Source organism: Drosophila ananassae, chromosome 2L, assembly GCF_017639315.1.
Source record: "Drosophila ananassae strain 14024-0371.13 chromosome 2L, ASM1763931v2, whole genome shotgun sequence".
NCBI classification, from domain to species: domain Eukaryota; kingdom Metazoa; phylum Arthropoda; class Insecta; order Diptera; family Drosophilidae; genus Drosophila; species Drosophila ananassae.
In genome coordinates this window covers 28,213,598-28,236,747 of record NC_057927.1, presented here as the reverse complement: position 1 = coordinate 28,236,747, position 23,150 = coordinate 28,213,598, and the positions used below count along the sequence as shown (strand labels likewise).

Genomic DNA, 23,150 nt, shown 5'->3' with positions numbered 1-23,150 from the left:
TGATGACGGAGCTATAGTCTTAGTTAAGCTCTCCATGACCAGCCTCTAGGGAGCTAAACTTTCCTTATTGATGATAAGGACCGCCTGATTTGTCGGTCTCAATCCGAATTAATGTCGCTATCGCCCCCAAAATCAAAAGTTTATTTATTATTTTTCCTTAAAATAGACAACAGTTTTTTTACTTGTATCGTAAAATATAAGAATTTTTTTTCCGGCGATAACGAGATATTAAAGGCAAAAAAAAAGAAGAAAAAAAAAGCTTATAAAAAGTTAAAATTTTCCTTAGGAGTCTATTAAAGTAGTTAAAGTTTAAACATACAAATAAATTGCCAGAGAATGAGACCCGACGACGGAACATTTCTGTAAGCCTGAAAAATAAAAAATTAAATAACACAGGCCGTTAATTTAATTTAAAATTTTTTTTTCTCCACGAATAATTTTACCTGCTCCATAACCTTCAGGGTCCCCTGAGCTCCCCAAAACATTTTCAAAAAGTCATGGCTATCTAAACCTGTTTCTATGTTCAAAACATATTTTTTGTAAGTTCAGCTGATCCTGATGGAGCAGGTAAAATTAAGCGTGGAAATTTCACAGACCAACAGCAAAAAATCTCCACGCATAATTTCACTCTCTCCATATCCTTTAGGGTCCCCTGAATGGGCTTTTTCCTAAATGTTTATAAGGAAAAGGATTTAAGGAGATTTAAAGAGTTTAGGAGAAAAAGGTTACCAAATTGATACCAAATATTGTGGGTATGGAAATGTGGGTATGAAATATCCTCGTAAACAGGTTTTTTTAGATAATATATTTTTAAAAATGTTATATTCGCTAACAAAACTTTATATCGGTTAACCTAATAAATAGTTAAATTAGGTTTTCAAAAGGGCACCGTAAATTGTTTTGAATGCATAAGAGTTAGTTTTCCACTATTTATATTAAATTACTCGAAACAACTAAAACTATATTTTGCAGTTGCACGTATTTTCTGACCCGAATAAGAAAGAAAGATTGATTCATTTTATGGTAGCCATGGGTGCAATATGATATGATGATACGAGACTGATACGATTTGCACCCAGGGTATAGAACCTGCTAGGAAGATAAAGGTGAGCGTAGGGAATCACATCGGGCAGCTTTATGTCAAAGTGAATGAAAGGATAAGACACGAAGTGCTATCCAAAAAGCTTTATGTGTTTTCTACAATTTGTCAGAGATTCCCATGCAATAAAAAGGCGAACCAAAGTTTAAAATTACGCGCTAACTTAAGTCGAAAAATAGTGGGGAAAAATATTTCTCGAATGTCATTCTCCAAAAATTTAACGAAAGTGTCGCAGAATAAGGCGGGCAAAAGTATTAATAAAAAATGTTAACAGGAGCGCAAAAATCTCTCCAAACAATCAAAGGAAAGTGGCGCATCACGTGGCAAAAGACGGTACCAATATTCAAATTCTCAGAAGATGGCGACACGAGTTCTCTACCATATGTCATTACCACGGTTGCCATTTTTGGTACAAATGTACCAAAACTGGTACATTTTTTATGCGTTGGTACATTGGATCACTTTTTTTCATTTTGGTACATTTTCAATATGCCTGGTCTAGTTTTTTTTTCAAAAAATTTTATTTTCACACATATTATTTTAACAAATGGCTCTGTTCCACCAAGCACAAATTTTGTATCTGTTAGAAATGGAACCATTACTAACACTGAAAAATATCGCATGCAGTCGATTTGCGATGTTCCGTCTCAAATTGAGAAAATATGTATGCGCCAACGTAGGGTCCATCACTACGTAAAAAGTTATAAATTGTGAAATACATAAAATCTTTCGAGAACTTGAATTTGAAAAATATATTTGTTACTTCACTATGTTTGGTCTCCAAAAGACTGTTCATTTTTAAAAATGAACTAAGTTTAAATTTAATTTATTATTGTTTAAGGAAAGTTCTGTTTTTTTTTATACGCTAAATACTATACTACTACTATAATTTGAAGTAAAAAATGAAACGTGAAATAATAAAAGATCATTTTAAAAAAACGTTAGGAAATTTTAGTTTTAAAAAATACCGAGAAAAATTTGTGGTACATTTTTGCTCAAATTGGTACATTTTTTCAAAATTTTGGTACAAATAATTTTTTTGGAATGGCAACCGTGGTCATTACATGTACATACATATGTGGGTCGCAAAGTATAGCTTTAGTTATAGTATTTTATACGGACAATATATATAAAGTACTTTAGTTTGGATGATATTGGGGCGACATAGACGTAAAAAATACAATCCCAAGGAACCTTGGTGCTTCTATGCACAAAATATAATTTAATCACATATAAAATGTGATTTATTAAATATAATTTATTAATAAATACCCGTCGAGTAGATGCTTAGCCTTCCCGATCCTAGATTCCGGTTAATTTTTTTTAGGTTAGACTTCTTGGAAAATACACTGCAAAAATTTTAATAATTAATAAATATTTTATTATATTTTTATATAATTATATATAATTATAATTATACAAAATAATACAATTATATAAAAAATATATAATTATATAAATATGTATAATTATATAATATATAATTATAATTATTCGAACTTTTAAAAACTTTACTTCGAAATGATTTAATTAGGTTCTTAAAAGTGTGCCGTTAATTGTTTCGAATGTATACAAATTTGTTTTTCCCCCATTTATATTAAAATATTTTTTTTCGGTGTGATAATAGCCGAAAAAACTTTTCATTCCATTAAAAACATATTGCAAGTGCACTTTTTTCTGGCTTCCAGAGGAAGAAACAAAAATCCATTAATTTTATGGATTATCCATTAATTTTATGGATTATCCATTAATTTTATGGATTATCCATTAATATTAATTTGAAATTTAAATTTTTTTTATACAAAAATTCGTTTGCGTCTATAATATTTAAACCCAATGGAGAAAGAAACCATTAGGTTCTTCAACTGGTGCCGCCAGTTGATAAAACATTTGTTAGGTAAACGTAATAATATTTTGGAACCAATCGATAAAGGTCAGCTTAGAAGAATTACAGGTTAATTTGATTGAAACGGCAAAAAATTTGGTCAGGTTTTTAAAAGTTACCACAAGAGGGCAAAAATCTCTCCAAAAAACTTAACGTACGACCCATAAACTTACATCGAAAAATTTGATTAGCTTTTCGGAAATCTCTCCGAACAATTTAACAATAGTGGCGCTGCACGTGGCGAAAAACGGTACCATTATTAAAATTTACAGAAGATGGCGACACAGGTTCATTACTACAAATGTACATACTAAATGTACATAGGGGCGGTTATGGATAAACAAAAATTATACGAGGTAAATTTCCATGCATATCCATGATTAAGAAATCGTTAGGTGAACGTAATAATATTTTGGCACCAGTTAATAGAGGTCAGCTTAGGGAAATTACATCGGCCAAGTTGATTTGATTGAAAAGCCAAAAAATTTGGCCAGTTTGTTAAAAACTCCCACAAGAGGGAAAAAATATCTCCAAAAAATTTAACGTAAGAGACCGATAAACTTACATCGAAAAATTCGATTAGATTTTCGAAAATCTCTCCGAACAATTTAACAAACGTGGCACTGCACGTGGCGAAAAACGGTACCATTATTAAAATTTACAGAAGATGGCGACACAGGTTCATTACTACAAATGTACATACTAAATGTACATAGAGGCGGTTATGGATAGACAAAAATTATACGAGGTAAATTTCCATGCATATCCATGATTAAGAAATCGTTAGGTGAACGTAATAATATTTTGGCACCAGTTAATAGAGGTCAGCTTAGGGAAATTACATCGGCCAAGTTGATTTGATTGAAAAGCCAAAAAATTTGGCCAGTTTGTTATAAATTCCCACAAGAGGGAAAAAATCTCTCCAAAAAATTTAACGTAAGAGACTGATAAATTTAAATCGAAAAATTCGATTAGATTTTCGAAAATCTCTCCGAACAATTTAACAAACGTGGCACTGCACGTGGCGAAAAACGGTACCATTATTAAAATTTACAGAAGATGGCGACACAGGTTCATTACTACAAATGTACATACTAAATGTACATAGAGGCGGTTATGGATAGACAAAAATTATACGAGGTAAATTTCCATGCATATCCATGATTAAGAAATCGTTAGGTGAACGTAATAATATTTTGGCACCAGTTAATAGAGGCCAGCTTAGGGAAATTACATCGGCCAAGTTGATTTGATTGAAAAGCCAAAAAATTTGGCCAGTTTGTTAAAAACTCCCACAAGAGGGAAAAAATATCTCCAAAAAATTTAACGTAAGAGACCGATAAACTTACATCGAAAAATTCGATTAGATTTTCGAAAATCTCTCCGAACAATTTAACGAAAGTGGCACTGCACGTGGCAAAAATCGGTACCCTTATTCAAACTCCCAGAAGATGGCTTGTGTTGCTACATATATGTACATGCATACAAATATGTCGTATATGTATGTATGTACATAAGGGCGGTTATGTATAAACAAAAATTATATGAGGTAAAGGTCCCTGCATGTTATGTCTCCAAAAATTGAACGAAAGTATTTCGAAAGAAACTCGATAGTGGCGCTAATTTTCTATATAATATGCATTCTAAATATGTTTAACAGAATGTCTCTGGCGCTCTGACATTTAATGCAGCTGAAATAACGGGTATTGATAAAAACATAATAATCCGGTGTTCAATATTGTAGCAGTGTTTGGCATCAGGTTACAAAATCAATGCAGAAAAATTTGGAGAATATGCACTTGATACTGCTAGAAAGCTGATTAACTTATATATTTATTTATTTATTGAATATAACAATTATCTGTTATTTATACAATTATTATTAAAATTAATTATAATTAAGAATTAGGCAAATTATTCTAATAGAAAAACAATCAATTTAGATTTTATTACATCTAGGGATAATTCAGGCGAAAATATATGTGACAATCGGTTATAGTTTTTACAAATAACGCGAAAAGGATCATGATCCGCAAAATTAGATCTGCAAATTGGTCTGCAAACCGACACAAAAGGTGTCGGAAGGACCCGGTTGACCTGTTTGGAACAGAGAAAAGTATCTTTTCGAGTAAAAGTTTCGAGTCAACTTGACCAAGAATAATTTTATGAAGGAGCATGGCCCAGCGCAAGTTCGACGTACCTGCAATGGTGGTAGGTCTAATAATTTTAGCCGATAAAGATATGGTGGAAGAAGATCATCTGAGTCCCAGTTTAAATATTTTAAGGCAAATAAAAGAAACTGCTTTTGCAGTGATTCAATACTTTTTTAATGAACCATATACTGCGGACTCCAAACGCATGAACAGTATTCCAGGATCGGTCGAACCAAAGAGATATACAACGTTTTAGTGGTAAAGGGATCATCAAACTCTTTTGACCAACTCTTGATAAAACCAAGTACTCCTCTGGGGTTATTTACTGTTACAGAAAAATGTTCATTAAACGACAGCTTGTGATCGAAAAAAAACTCCAAGATCATTCATTAAGGATACACGATCTAAAAAGTGATTCCCAAGTGAGTACGAGATGACATGAGGCATGCTACGATTAAACGTCATAACCTTGCACTTTGAGTAGTTTAGTGAGAGAAGATTATTAGAGCACCACAAGAAAACTTCATCAAGGTCGAATTGCAGATTTCTATGAAGGAAGTGGTCAGAGAAAGAAAAGCAAAGCTTGACATCATCAGCATACATAAGTGTAGAAGCAAAGAGGATAAACAGAAGAGGTCCTAAGTGACTGCCTTGCGGAACACCAGATGTTACTTTTATAACATGAGATGTGATGTTCTTGAACAAAACCCGCTGCGTACGATTCGATAGATATGAAGTCATCCACTGTATGATATTAGGAGGAAAACCCATAAGATAAAGTTTCCGGAGAAGGAGACGATGATTAACAGAATCGAATGCTTTGCTAAATTCGGTTTAAACTACATCGGTTTGCATTCGTTTTAGACAACCCTTGTGGACGATCGAAGTGAATTCTAGTAGATTGGTTGTTGTAGAACGATATTTGACAAAACCATGCTGGGAGGAGGAAATTATGCTTTTGCAACGATGTTGCAGTTGAAATGTAACCAATTTCTCCAGCAGCTTGGGAATAGCAGAAAGCTTAGCAATACCGCGGTAGTTATCTATAAGTATTTTAGAACCTTTCTTATGAAGTGAAATAATAAAAGATTCATTCCATCTCTTAGGAAGGCATGAAAGGTCCAGCGATAAATTGAATAGGATGGTAAGAGGGTAGCATAGGATATCAGAGCAGTGCCTGAGAATACAGCTCAGGACATTATCGGGACCAGCAGAAAATGAGATATCCAAGGTTGAAAGAGCATTAAAAACATCAAAATGATTAAATTTTGACAAGTAAATATTGTTTATATACGGAATTTTATAAGGGTATGTAGAATATAAATTATAAGAATCGGACGAATAAGTTGATCGAAAAAATGATGCACAGATTAGCAATTCCTTGTTCCGAAGAATCAGAAATATTTTTATAAGTTAGGGAAGGAGGAAAAAGACTGGATTTACGTTTCATATTGACAAATTACGAAGAGCATTATAATCCGTTTTTCGGAAACATTTAGTACGATACTGAGTCTTATAGTTAGCATGTATATTAGGGACATCAATTAATACCGAAACCAATTGTGTAGGATGGTGAACGTCCCCAGGAAGCGATAGTGGTGAAGACCGATTTACAGTCACAGAGGATATCCTATTACAGAAAATAAGGTCTAGAGATCTGCTAAGTGTGTTAAGGATGGGGTTAATTTGGAAAAGAGCAATTTCAATTAATTCATCAATAAAGTCGTTTTGACAAGTGGCATGCAAGGATTTGTCATCTTCACACGGAATCCAGGAGATTTTGGCAAGGTTGAAATCACCCATAATTAGGACAAAATCAAAGTCACTGACTAATGATAGAACGAACTTAATAGCCTCGAGGTGGTGTAAATATACAGTATCCTCAACCGATGGAGGTATATAGGAACAGGTCATGAAAATATGAGTCGGTCCAACAGCTATTTTTAAAGCGATAAACTCGATTCCATGGATTCCAACTCGATATCCATGGTACTATCTTCTACCATCCGTACACAAAATTTTGGTTCATAGTCCAGATGTTATAAGTTATGCACTTGTGCCGATTGGAGAATTATCAGAAGAAGCTGCAGAATCTTAAAATAAGGACATCAAAATGTTTAAAAGGCAGCAAACCCGGAAGGCTTCTCCTATTGACACAAATACAGATTTCATGCACAAATTGCTTCTGAGCTCAGATCCTTCCGAGCAGTACTGAATTCATGCCGCATTTTCCGTTCGAAAATTCGTTTGAAAATCAAAAACAATTTCGTAAGGTTAGCCTTTCGAACGTCAAAGCAAAGTAGGCGAAGTTATTCTGCCGGCCCTCTGCTATTGCTAGAGTTCGAAATAACGCATATTCGATATTCGTTATTAATCATTAATATTTATACCCTTGCAGAGGGTATTATAATTTTTGTCAAAAGTGTGCAACGCAGTGAAGGAGACATCTCCGACCCTATAAAGTATATATATTCTTGATCAGGATCACCTCCTGAGTCGATATAAGCATGTTCGTCTGTCCGTCTGTCGTCTGTCTGTCTGTCGGTTTCTACGCAAACTAGTCTCTCAGTTTTAGAGCTATCGAGTTGAAACTTTGCACACATTCTTCTTTTCCTTGCAGGTAGTATATAAGTCGGAACGGCCGGGATCGGTCGACTATATCCTATAGCTGCCATATAACTGATTGATCGGAAATGCCATAACTTCGTTGTTTTTTAAGATAGAGGGTTGGGACTCCACACATGTTACATTACCAACATATCTTATGTACAAAATTTCATAAGGATCGGCCGACTATATCCTATAGCTGTCATACAACGATCGGAATTGGCATAACTTTGGTGTTTTTTAAGTTAGAAAGATGGGACTTGGTACAGATTCTACTTTGGGCAAAATAATCTGATTTGCCAAATTTCATAAGGATCGGCCGACTATATACGATCTGCTATATATCTAATATTATAAGATGCGTGGCGCCACCTAGCGGACTGCGACTGAACTGCAAGGGTATATCAACTTCGGCTCCGCCCGAAGTTAGCTTTCCTTTCTTGTTCTTTTTTCATTCTAAATAATTTGCGCTGAAAACTTAAACCTGATAGTTCAATGATTAGGATATCTGCCTGGATAGGATATCTGTCTGTTATATGGCAGCCGTCTGTCTGTCGGTTTCTAGAGCTCTCAGTTTTAGAGCTATCGAGTTGAAACTTTGCACACATCCCTCGTTTTCTTACAGGTAGTACATAAGTCGGAACGGCCGGGATCGGTCGACTATATCCTATAGCTGCCATATAATTGATTGATCGAAAATTCCATAGCTTTGATGTTTATTTGACCAAAATATCTTATGTACAAAATTTCATAAGGATCTGCCGACTATATCCTATACCTGTCATAGAACGATCGGAATTGGCATAACTTTGGTGTTTTTTAAGTTAGAAAGATGGGACTTGGTACAGATTCTATTTTGGAAAAAATAATCTGATTTGCTAAATTTCATAGGGATCGGCCAACTATATTCAATAGCCGCCATATAACTGAACGATCAGAAATGGCACAACTGCAAGGGTATATCAACTTCGGCTCCGCTCGAAGTTAGCTTTCCTGTCTTGTTTTGTGATAATACTATTTAAACACAGTGGTTTAAGAACATGCTAGGTTCCCAAGCTGCCAGTTGATAAAGAAATTGCAAGGTGAACGTAATAGTATTTTGGCGCCAGTCGACCAAGGTCAGCTTAGAGAAATTACATCGGCCGGGTTGAATGAATTAAAATGCCAAAAATTTGGCCAGTTTGTTAAAAATTCCCACAAGAGGGAAAAAATCTCTCCAAAAAATTTAACGTAAGAGACCGATAAACTTACATCGAAAAATTCGATTAGATTTTCGAAAATCTCTCCGAACAATTTAACGAAAGTGGCGCTTCACGTGACGAAAAACGGTACCATTATTAAAATTTACAGAAGATGGCGACACAGGTTCAATACTACAAATGTTCATACTAAATGTACATAGGGGCGGTTATGGATAGACAAAAATTATACGAGGTAAATTTCCATGCATATCCATGATTAAGAAATCGTTAGGTGAACGTAATAATATTTTGGCACCAGTTAATAGAGGTCAGCTTAGGGAAATTACATCGGCCAAGTTGATTTGATTGAAAAGCCAAAAAATTTGGCCAGTTTGTTAAAAATTCCCACAAGAGGGAAAAAATCTCTCCAAAAAATTTAACGTAAGAAACCGATAAACTTACATCGAAAAATTCGATTAGATTTTCGAAAATCTCTCCGAACAATTTAACGAAAGTGGCACTGCACGTGGCAAAAATCGGTACCATTATTAAAACTCCCAGAAGATGGCTTGTGTTGCTACATATATGTACAATGTACATGCATACAAATATGTCGTATATGTATGTACATAAGGGCCCTGCATGTTATGTCTCCAAAAATTGAACGAAAGTATTTCGAATGAAACTCGCTAGTGGCGCTAATATATTCTATCTATTGTGCATTCTAAATATGATTAACAGAATGTTTCTGACGCTGCCAGATTTTATTTAAATTTGCTACCTTTGCTCTAAACAGCGGGATCTACTGATAAAGGAGGCAGAACGATGAACGACAGGGGCGGGATCAATGGCAATAATTAACAATTAACAAATAAGAACATGAAAATTGAGGTTTCCTTCGCGATGTACCGCGACAAATCAGAAATACGCATGTAAAATAAATAATTTTTTAGTTCTAAACATCTTTTCAAAACAAGAAGTTCTCAAAGCTTCCAGCTTTAAAAGCAAATTGTAAAATGTAGTTACCGGGCCTGAAAATATTAAAAATTGTCATAATTTTCACTGAAAATCGTACGAATGTATCCGTTCGCGACCCTGGAAATGACCATATGTAGTCTGAGGCATTCTTTAGTGATTATATTTAAACTTGATTTTTGCCTGAGACTTTGTGCATATATTTAACCTATATGCATATTTTTATACTATACCAGACTAAATAGGCAATATGTGAAGCTCATTGCAGCTAATGGCCTACAAGGATATCGTGATAATCTTGTACGGTTGGACAAAAATGGAATTCATAGATTAACCCTCTGAAAACCCCCTATTGTGAGAATTATTTTGCATTCCAATGTAACTATAAGGAGTTACTAGTTCTGCTAGCACAGACAAGATTTCTTGGCAACAGCCCGAACAGCGCCTTACCTTGTGACCGAGATGTGGCATTTATACAAGGGCAACTAGGAAAACATGTTACTACCGCATCCAGAATCTGCGATGACTCTTTAATAGAAGAAGCACCAAGCTGTTAAGATGCAAAATTCAATTCACATTCCTGATACATTCTGATCCAGATCAGGAATATATATATTTTATAGGGTTTGATATGTCTGCACACTTTCTTACGTACGTACGTATAACATATTTTATAACTCACAATTTTCACCAAAACTTTCATTACCCTTCGAAAGTACAGATTCTACAATAAAAAATGTTGATGCATTTGTAATAAAGTTTTGCAATAAACATCTGCCAGAGAAGCTCCTTCCAGATCATGAATTTAATTAATTTAAGGCTTTCGAAGACGACACGGCACTACGGAACAGGTCCTCAGATTGCTGCAACATATCTTACAGGCCAGTGACGACCAGGAGTAATCGAAGGCCTACTTGCTAGAAAATGACTCCCAATTGCTTCCACCATTGAGGCGTCTTAAACGGCCAAAACAATTTGACACCAATAAGTAGACTATATACTATATTTAGATATTATATGACTATATACTATATAGACTATATTTAGTTATTATATGTTTGTAATGCTCATTATTATACCCTTGCAGAGGGTAAAAGTGTGCAACGCAGTGAAGGAGACATCTCCGACCCTATAAAGTATATATATTGTTGATCAGGATCACCTCCTGAATCGATATGAGCATGTCCGTCTGTCTGTTTCTACGCAAACTATTCTCTCAGTTTTAAAGCTATCGAGTTGAAACTTTGCACACATCCTTCTTTCTTTTACAGGTAGTACATATATAAATCGGAACGGCCGGGATCGGTCGACTATATCCTATAGCTGCCATATAACTGATTGATCGGAAATTCCATAACTTCGTTGTTTTTCAAGTTAGAAGGATGGGACTTTCTATTCATTCTAATTTATCCGATATGCCAAATTTCATAAGGATCGGCCTTATCTATATCCAATAGCTACCATATAACTGATAGATCGGAAATGCCATAACTTGTTTTTCAAGATAGAAGCGATAGAGTTTCAATGGATTCCTCTTTGAGCAATATAATTCAACATGCCAAATTTCATAAGGATCGGCCGACTATATACGATCTGCTATATATCCAATAATATAAGATGCGTGGCGTCACCTAGCGGACTGCGACTCAACTGCAAGGGTATATAAACTTCGGCTCCGCCCGAAGTTAGCTTTTCTTTTTTGTTATTCTTGTTCCCATATTAGCTTGCCACTTGGCTTGTCTGCCTGTTTGTTTCTATCCGTACTAGTTGCAAGGGGTTGCATGGGTTTCACGGTTTCAAAAAATTGAAATTTTTTTTGTTTTATTAAATTCTATAACATCTCTAGAATATTATCCTAATTAATCGGACAGTTGATCCGCATTTTAGTTTCGAAGATACAGCCTTGAAAAGGTGGACGTTCGAGGTCAGGTATAGGCTGAGCGTCTGACCTTTTATTATGTCTCAAAACTTTAATCGCGTTTTTCTCAAAACTATGTTTTCAAAGTCGGTTGTCAAGATTTCTCGCGAACTACTCAACCGATCTTAATGAAATTTTACACAGGTCTTACAGATATCATTTACAAGGTCTTTAGATCAAGATTTTTTAAAAATTAAACTTAAAAAAAAAATGTTTGGAGAAATTTTTATCGTAATTGCATTTTTTTTTAAAACGTCTGCCAAAAATCCAATTTTAATTTTTTTCTTTGTCCAATACTTAGTTTATTGTCTTTCCTAAAACTTTATTTTTATTTCTGATGATCCTGAAATAAGTTCTGCTGACAACGCGGAGGCACTTTTTTCCGAGGCACTGTCGGAAATGACGTCGTAATGACCGCCATTTTAATTTTTTTTTTTTTTTTGAAAATTTTACAAAATCTTCATTAAATATGTATCTTTTATATAATGAAGAGTTTCATTAAAATATTTTATTTCTATATGCAAAAAAGATTATTTAAAAAAGAGCGTTTTTGCCCGAGGAAACCCATGTAACCCCATAGCATTAAAGCTATCAAATTCAAAGTTTGCACATCCTTCTTTATTTTGCAGGCAGTACTTTATATAAGTCAAGATCGGTCGACTACAAGTGAACTACTACTTTAATGAGCGACTACTTTAGTTCTTCGGTAGGTCTTCAACCCTTCAAAACTATCACAAATTTTTAATCAACAAAATTATCAACAAGTTCAAATAAATTGCGTTTATAAATAGAAATCAAACCTAATTTTAATTTATTAAAACACGGGAATTCTAAACGGTGTTTACAGCTACCAGAAAAGGCTAACAACTGTATACTAGTTGTAATTTAACAAATGTATTTGTCTAGTTTTGTCAATTTTTCATTTGAATATATTTAGAATTATTTACTTATATTCTATATTATAAATGTGAATAGACAGTGTTAATGATGTTAAATCAAGGGTGTAAACTGTAAAATAAATTAATAAAATTAACTAAATCTCCCTTTAAAAAATACATTTTTCGATGTAGCATATCTAATGTGCTTCACTTAAACTGATCCATTTCATAATAAACATATCGCGGTCTAAAATCTAAATGCTCCCCAGATAAGTAGTGTTTGGTTGTCTTGTTCAGATTGGTAGCTTCCATAAATTCAGCTTCGCGAAAATCGGAAACTAAAACGATAAATGCTTAGGGTAAAAACAATTAAAGTTAAAAGCTATTCAATCACTTACCCAACGAGGCGGTGGAGGCACTGAAGCTTTGCTCCGTCTTTAATGTACTTTCGGCTGGTGCTACTGGTCCTGGGCCTGTTTCATGAGATGGATCCTGCATTAAAAGTTTACCCGGGCAAGGAGGCGTCACATTTCCGATGGTAACTGGGATTCTGGCCACAATAAAGCGCTTAGCGTTCTGTGTCTGTACCGTGACCTCAACCTCATAGTTTAGCTGAATGCAGGCACATTCAGCGATACTCAAGGTAGCCGCCGTTTGTGGAACTTGCAACATATAAAGATGCTGAAAGTTTTCGAGCTCTGCACGCGGAAGATTAAAGAGCTCATGACAACTGCTCAAGACTGTGTGCCGCTGAACTTTAGAGGCTCTTCGTTTCGGCTTTTTCTTTTGCTGTCCCACATAAGTGCTTATCTGTATAAGGGCGTAACTAACTCCACGAAGTTGTAGTTTTTCTGGATTATGAAGCTTCACGTGTACGGAAATCCCGGACCCCGGAGAGTAGCCCTGTCTGGGAATTTGTACTTTCATATGTAGCGGTTTCATCCAGAATTTGAAACGAGGGGTTTCCTCTAGTATATTTTCCTCGCAGCTTCGGGACTCCTGAGATAGGTTATTTTGCGGAAATATCTGCAGTTGACTGACATGTACCACATTTACAGGACGATCACCACTGCTGTGAATCAGCACTTGTAAGTTATACCGAATATGCCCATAAGTTCCCTCAAAATTTCCAGGACAGTTTTTTGGAAGCTTCACGACACAGCCGTATTTGTAGGTGCCAGCTTCGATTATTTGTGGCTGAGCCGCGTCTGATCCTAGAAAGTAATCGATTTTCGCAAAATAATCCACACGATTTTCAAAATCGATTAATTGATTTTGCGATTGCGTGTTTTGATTTTTCGATTTTCTTTCTTTTTGAGGCTGCTGCCAAGCTGTAGTAGCATACCCATTGGACTCAAGAGAAATCGCTGCAACAAAATTACACTATTAAGTAAAATTACTAAAATGTTTAAAATTGTTATTTTTTTTGCTTTTATTTCTTAAAAACCTTTTAATACTGAGGGTTGAGGGTATTATAATTTTGTGTGCAAATAATTTTGTGTGCTTATAAAAGTGTGCAACGCAGTGAAGGAGACATCTCCAACCCTATAAAGTATATATATTCTTGATCAGGATCACCTCCTGAGTCAATATGAGCATGTCCGTCCGTCTGTTTCCTAGTCTCTCAGTTTTAAAGCTATCGAGTTGAAACTTTGCACACATCCTTTTTTTTGCAGGCAGTATATAAGTCGGAACGGCCGGTAATGCCATAACTTTTATGTTTTTTTAAGTTTAAGAGTTGGGACTTTCTACGGATTCCATTTTGGGGAACCCTATCCGATCTGCCAAATTTTATAATATCCTATAGCTGATCCTATAGCTTTTATAATAAAATTTAGCCGACTATATCCTATAGCTGCCATTTAACTGAATAATCGGAAATGGCACAACCATGCTATTTTTAAAGATGCTTGGGTCTGTTTCCAACATGTTTAGAAACAACAATTAGAAAATTGAATTGATGGTGAAATTAATATAATAATTAATATAAGAAATTAATATTATAATAATATAAGCTGCTCCATAACTGAGGTTAATGGTATATTAACTTCGGCTCCACCCGAAGTTAGCTTTCCTTTCTTAGTTTTCTCTGGGAGAATTTTACAAACGCGTCTGTCATGCAGACAGACCGACGGAGCCGGCTATATCGACTTGGCTGTTGATGCTAATCGATAATACATATACTTAGGGGGCGGAGGTGATTTCTCCCTGCTACATTCGCACGAATTTAATATACCCTGTACCCTATGTGAGCCCGTTACAAAAACTGGAAATTTATTTGGTTGCAATATGGCACATAACGCCATCGTTAACATGCTGCGATTCGGATTTTCCAATAAAACCGTAAACTTATAAAAATACTTACTACTTGCTTACTACCTACTTTTGAATATACTCTTATTAAGGAATACGCATAGTTACACTTTCCATATGGAAATAATTAAAGCCGAATTAAAAGCCTTTATTATTGACCATAGGCCGCAATCAATAATGCGAGATAAGCTCACAGATAAGTAAATTAGATTTTCATTCACACAAACAACCATTATCGATAATTAACTTTTTTTTTCATTTTAATCTGAATCTTGATCAATGAGTCACCAAATGACTAATGCTTTACACTACCTTTGATTAGCGCCCGTTCCGTTAGGGTCAGAAATACAGTCAGATTAATGGTCTCGCCAGCTCGATAGGCCCCACGGGGGTTGTCCAGCTGAATATTACAACTATAGGCCATCTTGCGCACAGCTCTTCCTGTCCGGTTCAACTGTTTAGCGTTGTCTGAACTTGTTAACAAAGTGGTCTACCATTAAAAACTAGGTGTAGCGCCAATATCGACAAAGCCTTTATCTAATCTGGGCTAGGGCTGCCAGTGGCGTGCCGCAGTGACGCTTCTTATCGGAGAGCAATTAATTTTTAATTTAATTAGAAAGCATTGTACAGAGTCATTTGTTGCCTACGTACAGGCGGCCGTTTATGCTGCCATTTTTGCTGTATCTATTACTAAAGTAAGTTCAACTCCTATTTTTTTATTCATTTAACACTTAAATTAATAAAATAAAAAAAGCTTACCACAAACATGCATTTATTTTTATTGCCTTAAAGAGGGTAATGTGTTTTTTGTTTTTTTATACCTGGTACTAGTACAGGGGTATATTAGGGTATATTATATTCGTGTGAATTTATGTTACAGAGAGAAGGAATCATCTAAGACCCCATTAAGTTATAAACTTGATCAACATCAACATCAAGAGTCAAACTAAAGAAACTCAAATAGCAGGATACAATTTCCAACCCAATTATTTCAATGTTACTTAAAATGAAGAATGCACATTAACTCAGAGGAGTTTAAAGTAGCGCAATGTTTGAATTATCCTGAATAAAAACCGTGAAAATTATCCTGACGACCACCGTGAAAATTTCAATTACTTGTTACTTGTATTGTTGGTCTTCGAATTTGTAATACGAATGTTGTATTGTAAAAATTATAATACAAGACAAATAAATAATAAATAAAATAATTCATTCGAACTTACTTTGAAAACTTGATTCAGATGTTCAGAAAGTGTGTACCAACTTAACAACACGAAAAAATTGACAATCGAAAACATGTTGCCGCAAAACTTAAAAAGTCACCTGACTTCTCAAACACATGTCTTTTTATAAAATCTCGCAACAAGACTTGTCCGTCGGGATGACGTGTCCCGTTCAAAGTTAAGTTTTGAATTATATTAACACACTTCGCTCGTGGAGATCTTCATATACCTACTATCATATGATATTAAAGGACTCTAATATGGAGACCCTTAATATGCCATCAACCTTTCTCTTTCTCTGGATCATGTGCCTACTTTCAGAGTCATAGGATATTTGAGATAAGTCTTTATTATCTGAAATAAATAAAAACCTGAATTGATGGTCAGATTTTATTCAAAAAATTATTATCTGCCTCTAAGATTTCATTTATTAATAGCAGTGACTTTTATCGTAGCCGAAAGTCTGACTGCTGTGTATACTTTTATTGTCCACTCCCAATCGCATAAATTGATATTAATAATAATAAATGTGTAAAGGTCAAATATGTAAGATTAATGTATGCTATAAATACGTATTTTAGAAAAAATAAGACCTTGGCACTCAATAAGTTCGATTTGATCCTAAAGGGATGGAACGAATTTCGGGCTTGAAAACCCAGCCTAAAAATTATAATAAGGCTAAGTCTTGTTAATTTGTTCATATACAAAGGTGCTCATCATTAGAATAGGTGCTCATCCTGAAGGCCATGAGTTTCTGCAACTGGGGTCTGTCCAAAAACTTGGAGGCACTGCGAAGTTTGCCCCGAGGGCTCCCTCTCATCATCAGACTGATTTTCCTGGTGTTCAACATCCTCGGAGAGCGGGTCGCAGATAGAACCGAACGTATCCAAACTGCATCTAGTGCGATCCGTGCCCAGAGACCCGTAGGACCTGTAAAAGTGCATGTCCAGTCCAGAGTCCTCTAGTCCTTGATGAGCAGTGCCTATTAATGTTGTGAATCCTGGGAACTTCGGCAATTGAATGCGTTGCAGCACTCCGACATGGTTACTCTCCAGGGTTTGCTGACTGCCTGCCAGAGTAGCAAAACTAAAGGATGGAGGAACTACAAAATATATATATAAAGAGTCAGTAAAAATAATAAGCAACGCATTTATTTCGCCAGTTTTGTCCCAGCTATCTTTACATCCATGTATGTTATGAATACTTTGGAACAGAGAACGGTTTTTTTCGAATGATTAAAAATCATACACATAAACTGCATGATTAAAATAATTTACATTCAAATAATAAAAATTTCCTGAATTTTCTGGAGTCATAATTTATTTAATGTCATATTAAAACCAATTCTGTATTGCCAATAAAACTGGTTGATCGAAAATGGCATAAATTTAGTGTTTTTTAAGCTAGAAGCTTGAGATTTTATACAGATTCCACACGTATCCGACTGCCGACTGGTGTTTTTATACCATTGCAGAGGGTATTATAATTTTGGTCAAAAGTGTGCAACGCAGTGAAGGAGACATCTCCGACCCTGTATAGTATATACTATATATTCTTGATCAGGATCACCACCTGAGTCGATATAAGCATGTCCTACGCAAACTAGTCCCTCATATTTGAAGCTATCGACTTGAAACATTGCACACATCCTTCATTTGTTTGCAGGCATCCGCCGAAGTTAGATTTACTTTCTTGTTAAAGGTATAATTCGTTAGTTAGTTGGAATTAATACAGATTCCATTTAGGACAAAATAATCTGATCTACCCAACTTCATAGCGATCAAGCGACTATATCTTATAGCTGTCATATAACTTATCTAGGACGATCGAAAATGACACAACGTAGGTATTTTTGGAGATAAAAATTTGGGACTTTTTTCAAAATTTTTAGAAAATGTTTTTTTTTGTAGAAAATTGATTTTGTTTTGAAATTCTCATAAAGATCAGCCGAAATATATCTATTATATATAAAAAGCTACATAACTTCAAGGGTATTTCAACTAAGGCTCCTCCCGAATTTGGTTTCCTTTCTTGTTTAAGTATAAAGTAAAGATTGTGGGTACTTACGGCAACTGTCATAGGAAGGTGGCTCATCATCTTCGACTGCTTGGCGGATGTCACGATCCGCTGGGCCGGGCTCGTCTTCCCCGATAGATTCCTCAGCTACAGGTTCTTGACGAGGCGCTACTCGCTCAATCAGACGCCGCCGCTCCGTCGTGGGAGTTCGCCCCACCGGCTGATGTACATGTACAGTATCCCTAAGATGCTGTAGTGATATTGTGCCCACTGTAATCGGTACTGAAAGGTCCGTGTCATAATGAAAGCATCCAGTCTTGAGTTTCACCTGCAACGTATAATGAATGAAGACAATATAATTGGGGTTCAAGGTAGAGCGCGGCGTGTCCAGTGGCATGCAGATGCTGGACTCGTACAGCCTCTTGGACAGACGCAGCGTTCGGTCCCCGATGAATTCCTTAATTAATGTCTTCGTGTAAAAGTTTCGTTTGACTGGCTTTCGAGAGAGAAATACAAAATGCTGCCTTATGGAAACCTCGAGGCCTATGATGTCGTAATGCGGCGACTGGTTGTCGACTTCTAGTCGGTATGGCACCTCCTGGAGGGGCGTGAATCCAGATGCGGGCAGTGACAGACTGGAACTAATAGGGCCCGATATACACGGCCAATGGCAGAGGTACTTGATGTTTTCGTCCTTCACCGGCAACTGTAAGACAACAAAAAATTTGGTATAGCATAACACTTCTCATCATTTCCTACTAGGAAATAACCTTAATTGAAACCAGAATGAAATCTAATGTCAAGTTTTCTGATTATATAATACATGGAACTTTTTCATTTTGAATAAATTCCTAATATCACCAAAATGTTGTCTTTGAATTGCAAAAAAAGTTCAATAAGAAAGACCCGCTTTTTTCAGAGGGTCCATAACTTTATAAAAGAGAGTATTTTAGTTTTGGTCAAAACTATACAACTCGGTAAAATATCTCCGACCTCGTAAGGTATCCGACCTCACATATCATAAGAATCAGGATCACCAAGATATCTGTACCCGAACGATTTTACAGTTGTCATCTATCTTTGCACAATATTTTATTTCCTTTGCACGCAGTATATCAGCCGATGTTTTTAATGCATTAAAGAAATCATCTCCCACTTTATAAAGTATGTATATACGAGGTAACAAGAAAAAAAAACATAGGCATCTGTCCGTTTTTTATATTTGATCAACATAAAAGTTTAAGAATTTGGATTTACACCTTGGGGCGCAGTTAGATCAAGTTTAAACCCTTGTACTGAACGAATTCCGGGTATACAACTGATGTTTGAATTTGCTTAAAAAAAGTATTCTAACGCAATAAGTAGTTTTAAAATATCGTGGAAAATATTCTACACCACAACATTTTAATGGTTATTTAATCAATATAGTATTCATAAATATTTATGAATACAAATAGAAGGAAGTGTGTTCACTTTATTGTTAAGTTTTTATTGTAGACTATGCCTCCGCAGGATTTTTAAACACGCTATATATTCAATATATATTCGCAATTTGCGTATCTTTCCATAACAACTAAGCGGAGTTGTAAACTAAGTAAAAACTTACAGCGAATTCAGAATTGTAGTTGAGGTCCAGTGTCTGCACTACATTGATAGGTTTTCTAAAAACCTCGTCAAATCCCCAGGGCTTGTCAATAGTCAGGGAAATATTGTAGGCAATGTATCCGTAAGGACCCTTGCAGGTGCTCGGGCAATCCGGTGGAATTCGCAGAGTGAGCACGTATACATGTACGCCAGCCCGGAACAAAGAATTGTCGAACACATTGGTGCGAGAGTGTAAATATTGCTGGTGGCCTGAATAATTAGCTGTCTCGCTCTTTCCGCTCATCGACCACTGAACCTTGGCCTCGCCCTCCAGAGTTACATATACAGCTGAAAGTTGGCTGGGAATTTGAATATATCTGGTTAAGGGAATATAATATTTGGAAACACACCATTAACACGCTTCACTTTATCCGTGCGAAGAAGTATGCGACCGCTGATGTACTCGCCACTATTGTAAACTGGATTCAGGCGATCCAGTTGGAACACACAGGTGGTGGGCATGGCTGCTGCACTTTGATTAAGTTTGAACAATTTTCATTGCCAGCTCATCACTGAAAAATTAAAAAATCTGTGAACGAAGCTGAACAACCAAACTTCCACACAGCCAGACGCGCACTGAGCTAAAAGTTGTAACTCCTTTGTGCGGTGCCAGCATCCACCGACTTTGACTTTCGTTGGTAGGGGGCCGAATCAATAAGCTGGCGCCTTGCGTCTGTGTAGCCGTCTACTGTCTGCTTCTGGTCTAATATTTCAGCGCAAAAGCGTTCGGAAATAGAGTGTCGTTGGCCATGGGTCCTTTCGGTTTCCTTTGTTTGGCTTTTGGCGCAAATGGGGATACTGATGAGGTCAGGAGTCACGGCTTATATCTGCCTACGAACACAACATTACCATAAATAAACGCCTATCCAATACCATTACGACTATTTACAAATACAGTGAACCATATAGCGGCTTCTTGAAACCCGTTACCTCTTTAGAGCCCCATTACATGCCACAATTAGGGATCACAAATTATTTGGACGAATCACTTCATTAATGTCGCATGCATAATTGTGTTAATGAGAAATCTCTTCTATAATCTCGAATTTGTGGCAAAATGCGAAAATTATATTTACATAAAAAAAGTATCTTGATAATTCGGTATCATTCTGGATTAAATATAAAACCTCTTGACAAGGTAAAATTCAAGTGACGAACGCGCATGCTATGCCCAAAATATCTGATATCAGTTTTAGTGACGAAAAAAATCCAATATAGTAAGTAGAGAATTCGAATCATAGTATAGGTACATAAAAACATGCTTCACAGATAGCTGCACCAAATTGTTAGTTCCGCTTACACTAGTTTACACCAAAAATGAACCTCCATAAAAAAGTGTTTTTTATAGTAATTTGGGGTCGGAGAACACGAAAATGACATCCGTTTATTTTTCTTAAGAACCGTTTTTGAGATATTTTTGAAAATCGTGTTTTTGAGGTCCTTTTTCAGTTTTTTGGTAATATCTCATGAAAAAAACTGTTTACAAACAAAAAAAGGATATTGATTGACAGGTATTGAAGTAACGTTTACGTGGATATATAATATGTGCAGATTGAATCAAATCTCTGTAATGCACAAGCGAACAAAGTACAAAAATAGTGTCATTTTCGACCAATTTTGAAAATTGAAATTTTTCAATTGGTCGAAAATGACACTATTTTTGTACTTTGTTCGCTTGTGCATTACAGAGATTTGATTCAATCTGCACATATTATATATCCACGTAAACGTTACTTCAATACCTGTCAATCAATATCCTTTTTTTGTTTGTAAACAGTTTTTTTCATGAGATATTACCAAAAAACTGAAAAAGGACCTCAAAAACACGATTTTCAAAAATATCTCAAAAACGGTTCTTAAGAAAAATAAACGGATGTCATTTTCGTGTTCTCCGACCCCAAATTACTATAAAACAATCATCAATTTTAAGGTTCACTCGATTACATTTAAATTTGTAAACTAGTGTTATCAGACTACACTTCAGTAAGCAGATTATCCCAGATACAAGCCCAGTCATAATTCCAGTTAAAAATTTCGTCATTTCGAGGGCTATCTGAACAGTAAAATAAATTAAATTAAATTTGGAAATTTGTTGTTAAGAAAAAGTTTTCTTTTCAATGTAATTGTTTTTTTTACTACATAGACGTTTGGTCTTAACAATAACAAGAAAGGAAAGCTAACGGACGGAGCCGAAGTTGATATACCCTTGCAGTTAGGTAGCAGATTTTATTATTATATATACATCGGATTGTATATAGTTAGCCAAACCTTATCAGATTATCAGATCCCGATCCTATTCACCATTAAATAAATTTTATAATAAAAATGATGGAAACAGCCCCAAGTATTTTTAAAAATAGCAAGGTTGTTGCAATTTATATGTTATATGTATGTTATATGGCAGCTTTAGGATCCGACTTATATACTGCCTGCAAACAAAAGAAGGATGTGTGCAAAGTTACAACTCGATAACTCTAAAACTCAGAGACTAGTTTGCGTAGAAACCGACAGACAGATGGACATGCTTATATCGACTCAGGAGGTGATCCTGAACAAGAATATATATACTTTATAGGGTCGGAGATGTCTCCTTCACACCATTGCACACTTTTGACCAAAATTATAATACCCTCTGCAAGGATATAAATATTAAAAAACCTTTCTAACAAAGAATACCATTAAAGGTTAAAGGCTTCATTAAAGGTTAAAGGTTATCTAGTTCCGAAAAAAGGTTGTTATTCGAAAATTTTGTTTTATTTTTTTTTAATGTAACTTAAGAAATTCCAAAAAAAAGTAGAACAAAAATTGCTTACATTTTATTACGCAAACTCAAAATAGCCGCAAACAGATGGACAATCGATACGAATTCCGGATTATAATGTGAATAATGACTTCAATGTCTAAACTAGCTCCAATTTATATGATATTATTATATTTATTTATATTCACTTTTTTCACTTTTTCCAAGTTTTTCCCAAACCAATTGATTTTTGCCAAATTACTGGATATAATGATCTAATTATCAATACGTTTCGATTGGTGTCTGAGAAGGGAAATGCCTCAGTTTAATACAGTATATTTTCTATATAATCTTTTGATTTATTTATTGTGCTGCAGGTACAATTTACCTTTCTATTGCTATATATAATAATTTGTGCATAACTGTAAATGTTGACCTTATCCTAAATTAAATGTTAATTATACTGTCTTGCATTCCAGCTAAGGCATGAGGTTCGTCACCACGTAGACTACCGTCCA

At 35.3% G+C, this 23,150-nt stretch overlaps 2 protein-coding genes across 3 annotated transcripts; both read right to left on the bottom strand.

Moving 5' to 3' along the window:
- Positions 1-12,414: 12,414 nt before the first annotated feature.
- On the bottom strand, positions 12,415-15,500 carry LOC6505731 (arrestin domain-containing protein 17). The gene is made up of 3 exons (XM_001964331.4): positions 15,322-15,500; positions 13,095-14,063; positions 12,415-13,034 (listed from the first exon to the last, which is right to left on the bottom strand). The coding sequence occupies exons 1-3, from the start codon at positions 15,431-15,433 to the stop codon at positions 12,904-12,906; spliced, it is 1,212 nt and encodes a 403-aa protein (XP_001964367.1). The 5' UTR covers positions 15,434-15,500; the 3' UTR covers positions 12,415-12,903.
- Positions 15,501-15,772: 272 nt separating this feature from the next.
- LOC6505730 (arrestin domain-containing protein 3) lies at positions 15,773-21,330 on the bottom strand. Of its 2 annotated transcripts, none has more exons than XM_001964332.4 (4): positions 20,243-21,330; positions 19,855-20,180; positions 18,300-18,954; positions 15,773-17,334 (listed from the first exon to the last, which is right to left on the bottom strand). In XM_001964332.4, exons 1-4 carry the CDS (start codon positions 20,352-20,354, stop codon positions 16,952-16,954), a joined length of 1,476 nt encoding a protein of 491 aa, XP_001964368.1. In that variant the 5' UTR covers positions 20,355-21,330; the 3' UTR covers positions 15,773-16,951. The 2 variants fall into 2 exon arrangements, with proteins under 2 accessions (XP_001964368.1, XP_032305601.1); XM_032449710.2 differs by having other exon boundaries at positions 19,855-20,191; positions 20,243-20,382.
- Between the last annotated feature and the right edge of the window lie 1,820 nt (positions 21,331-23,150).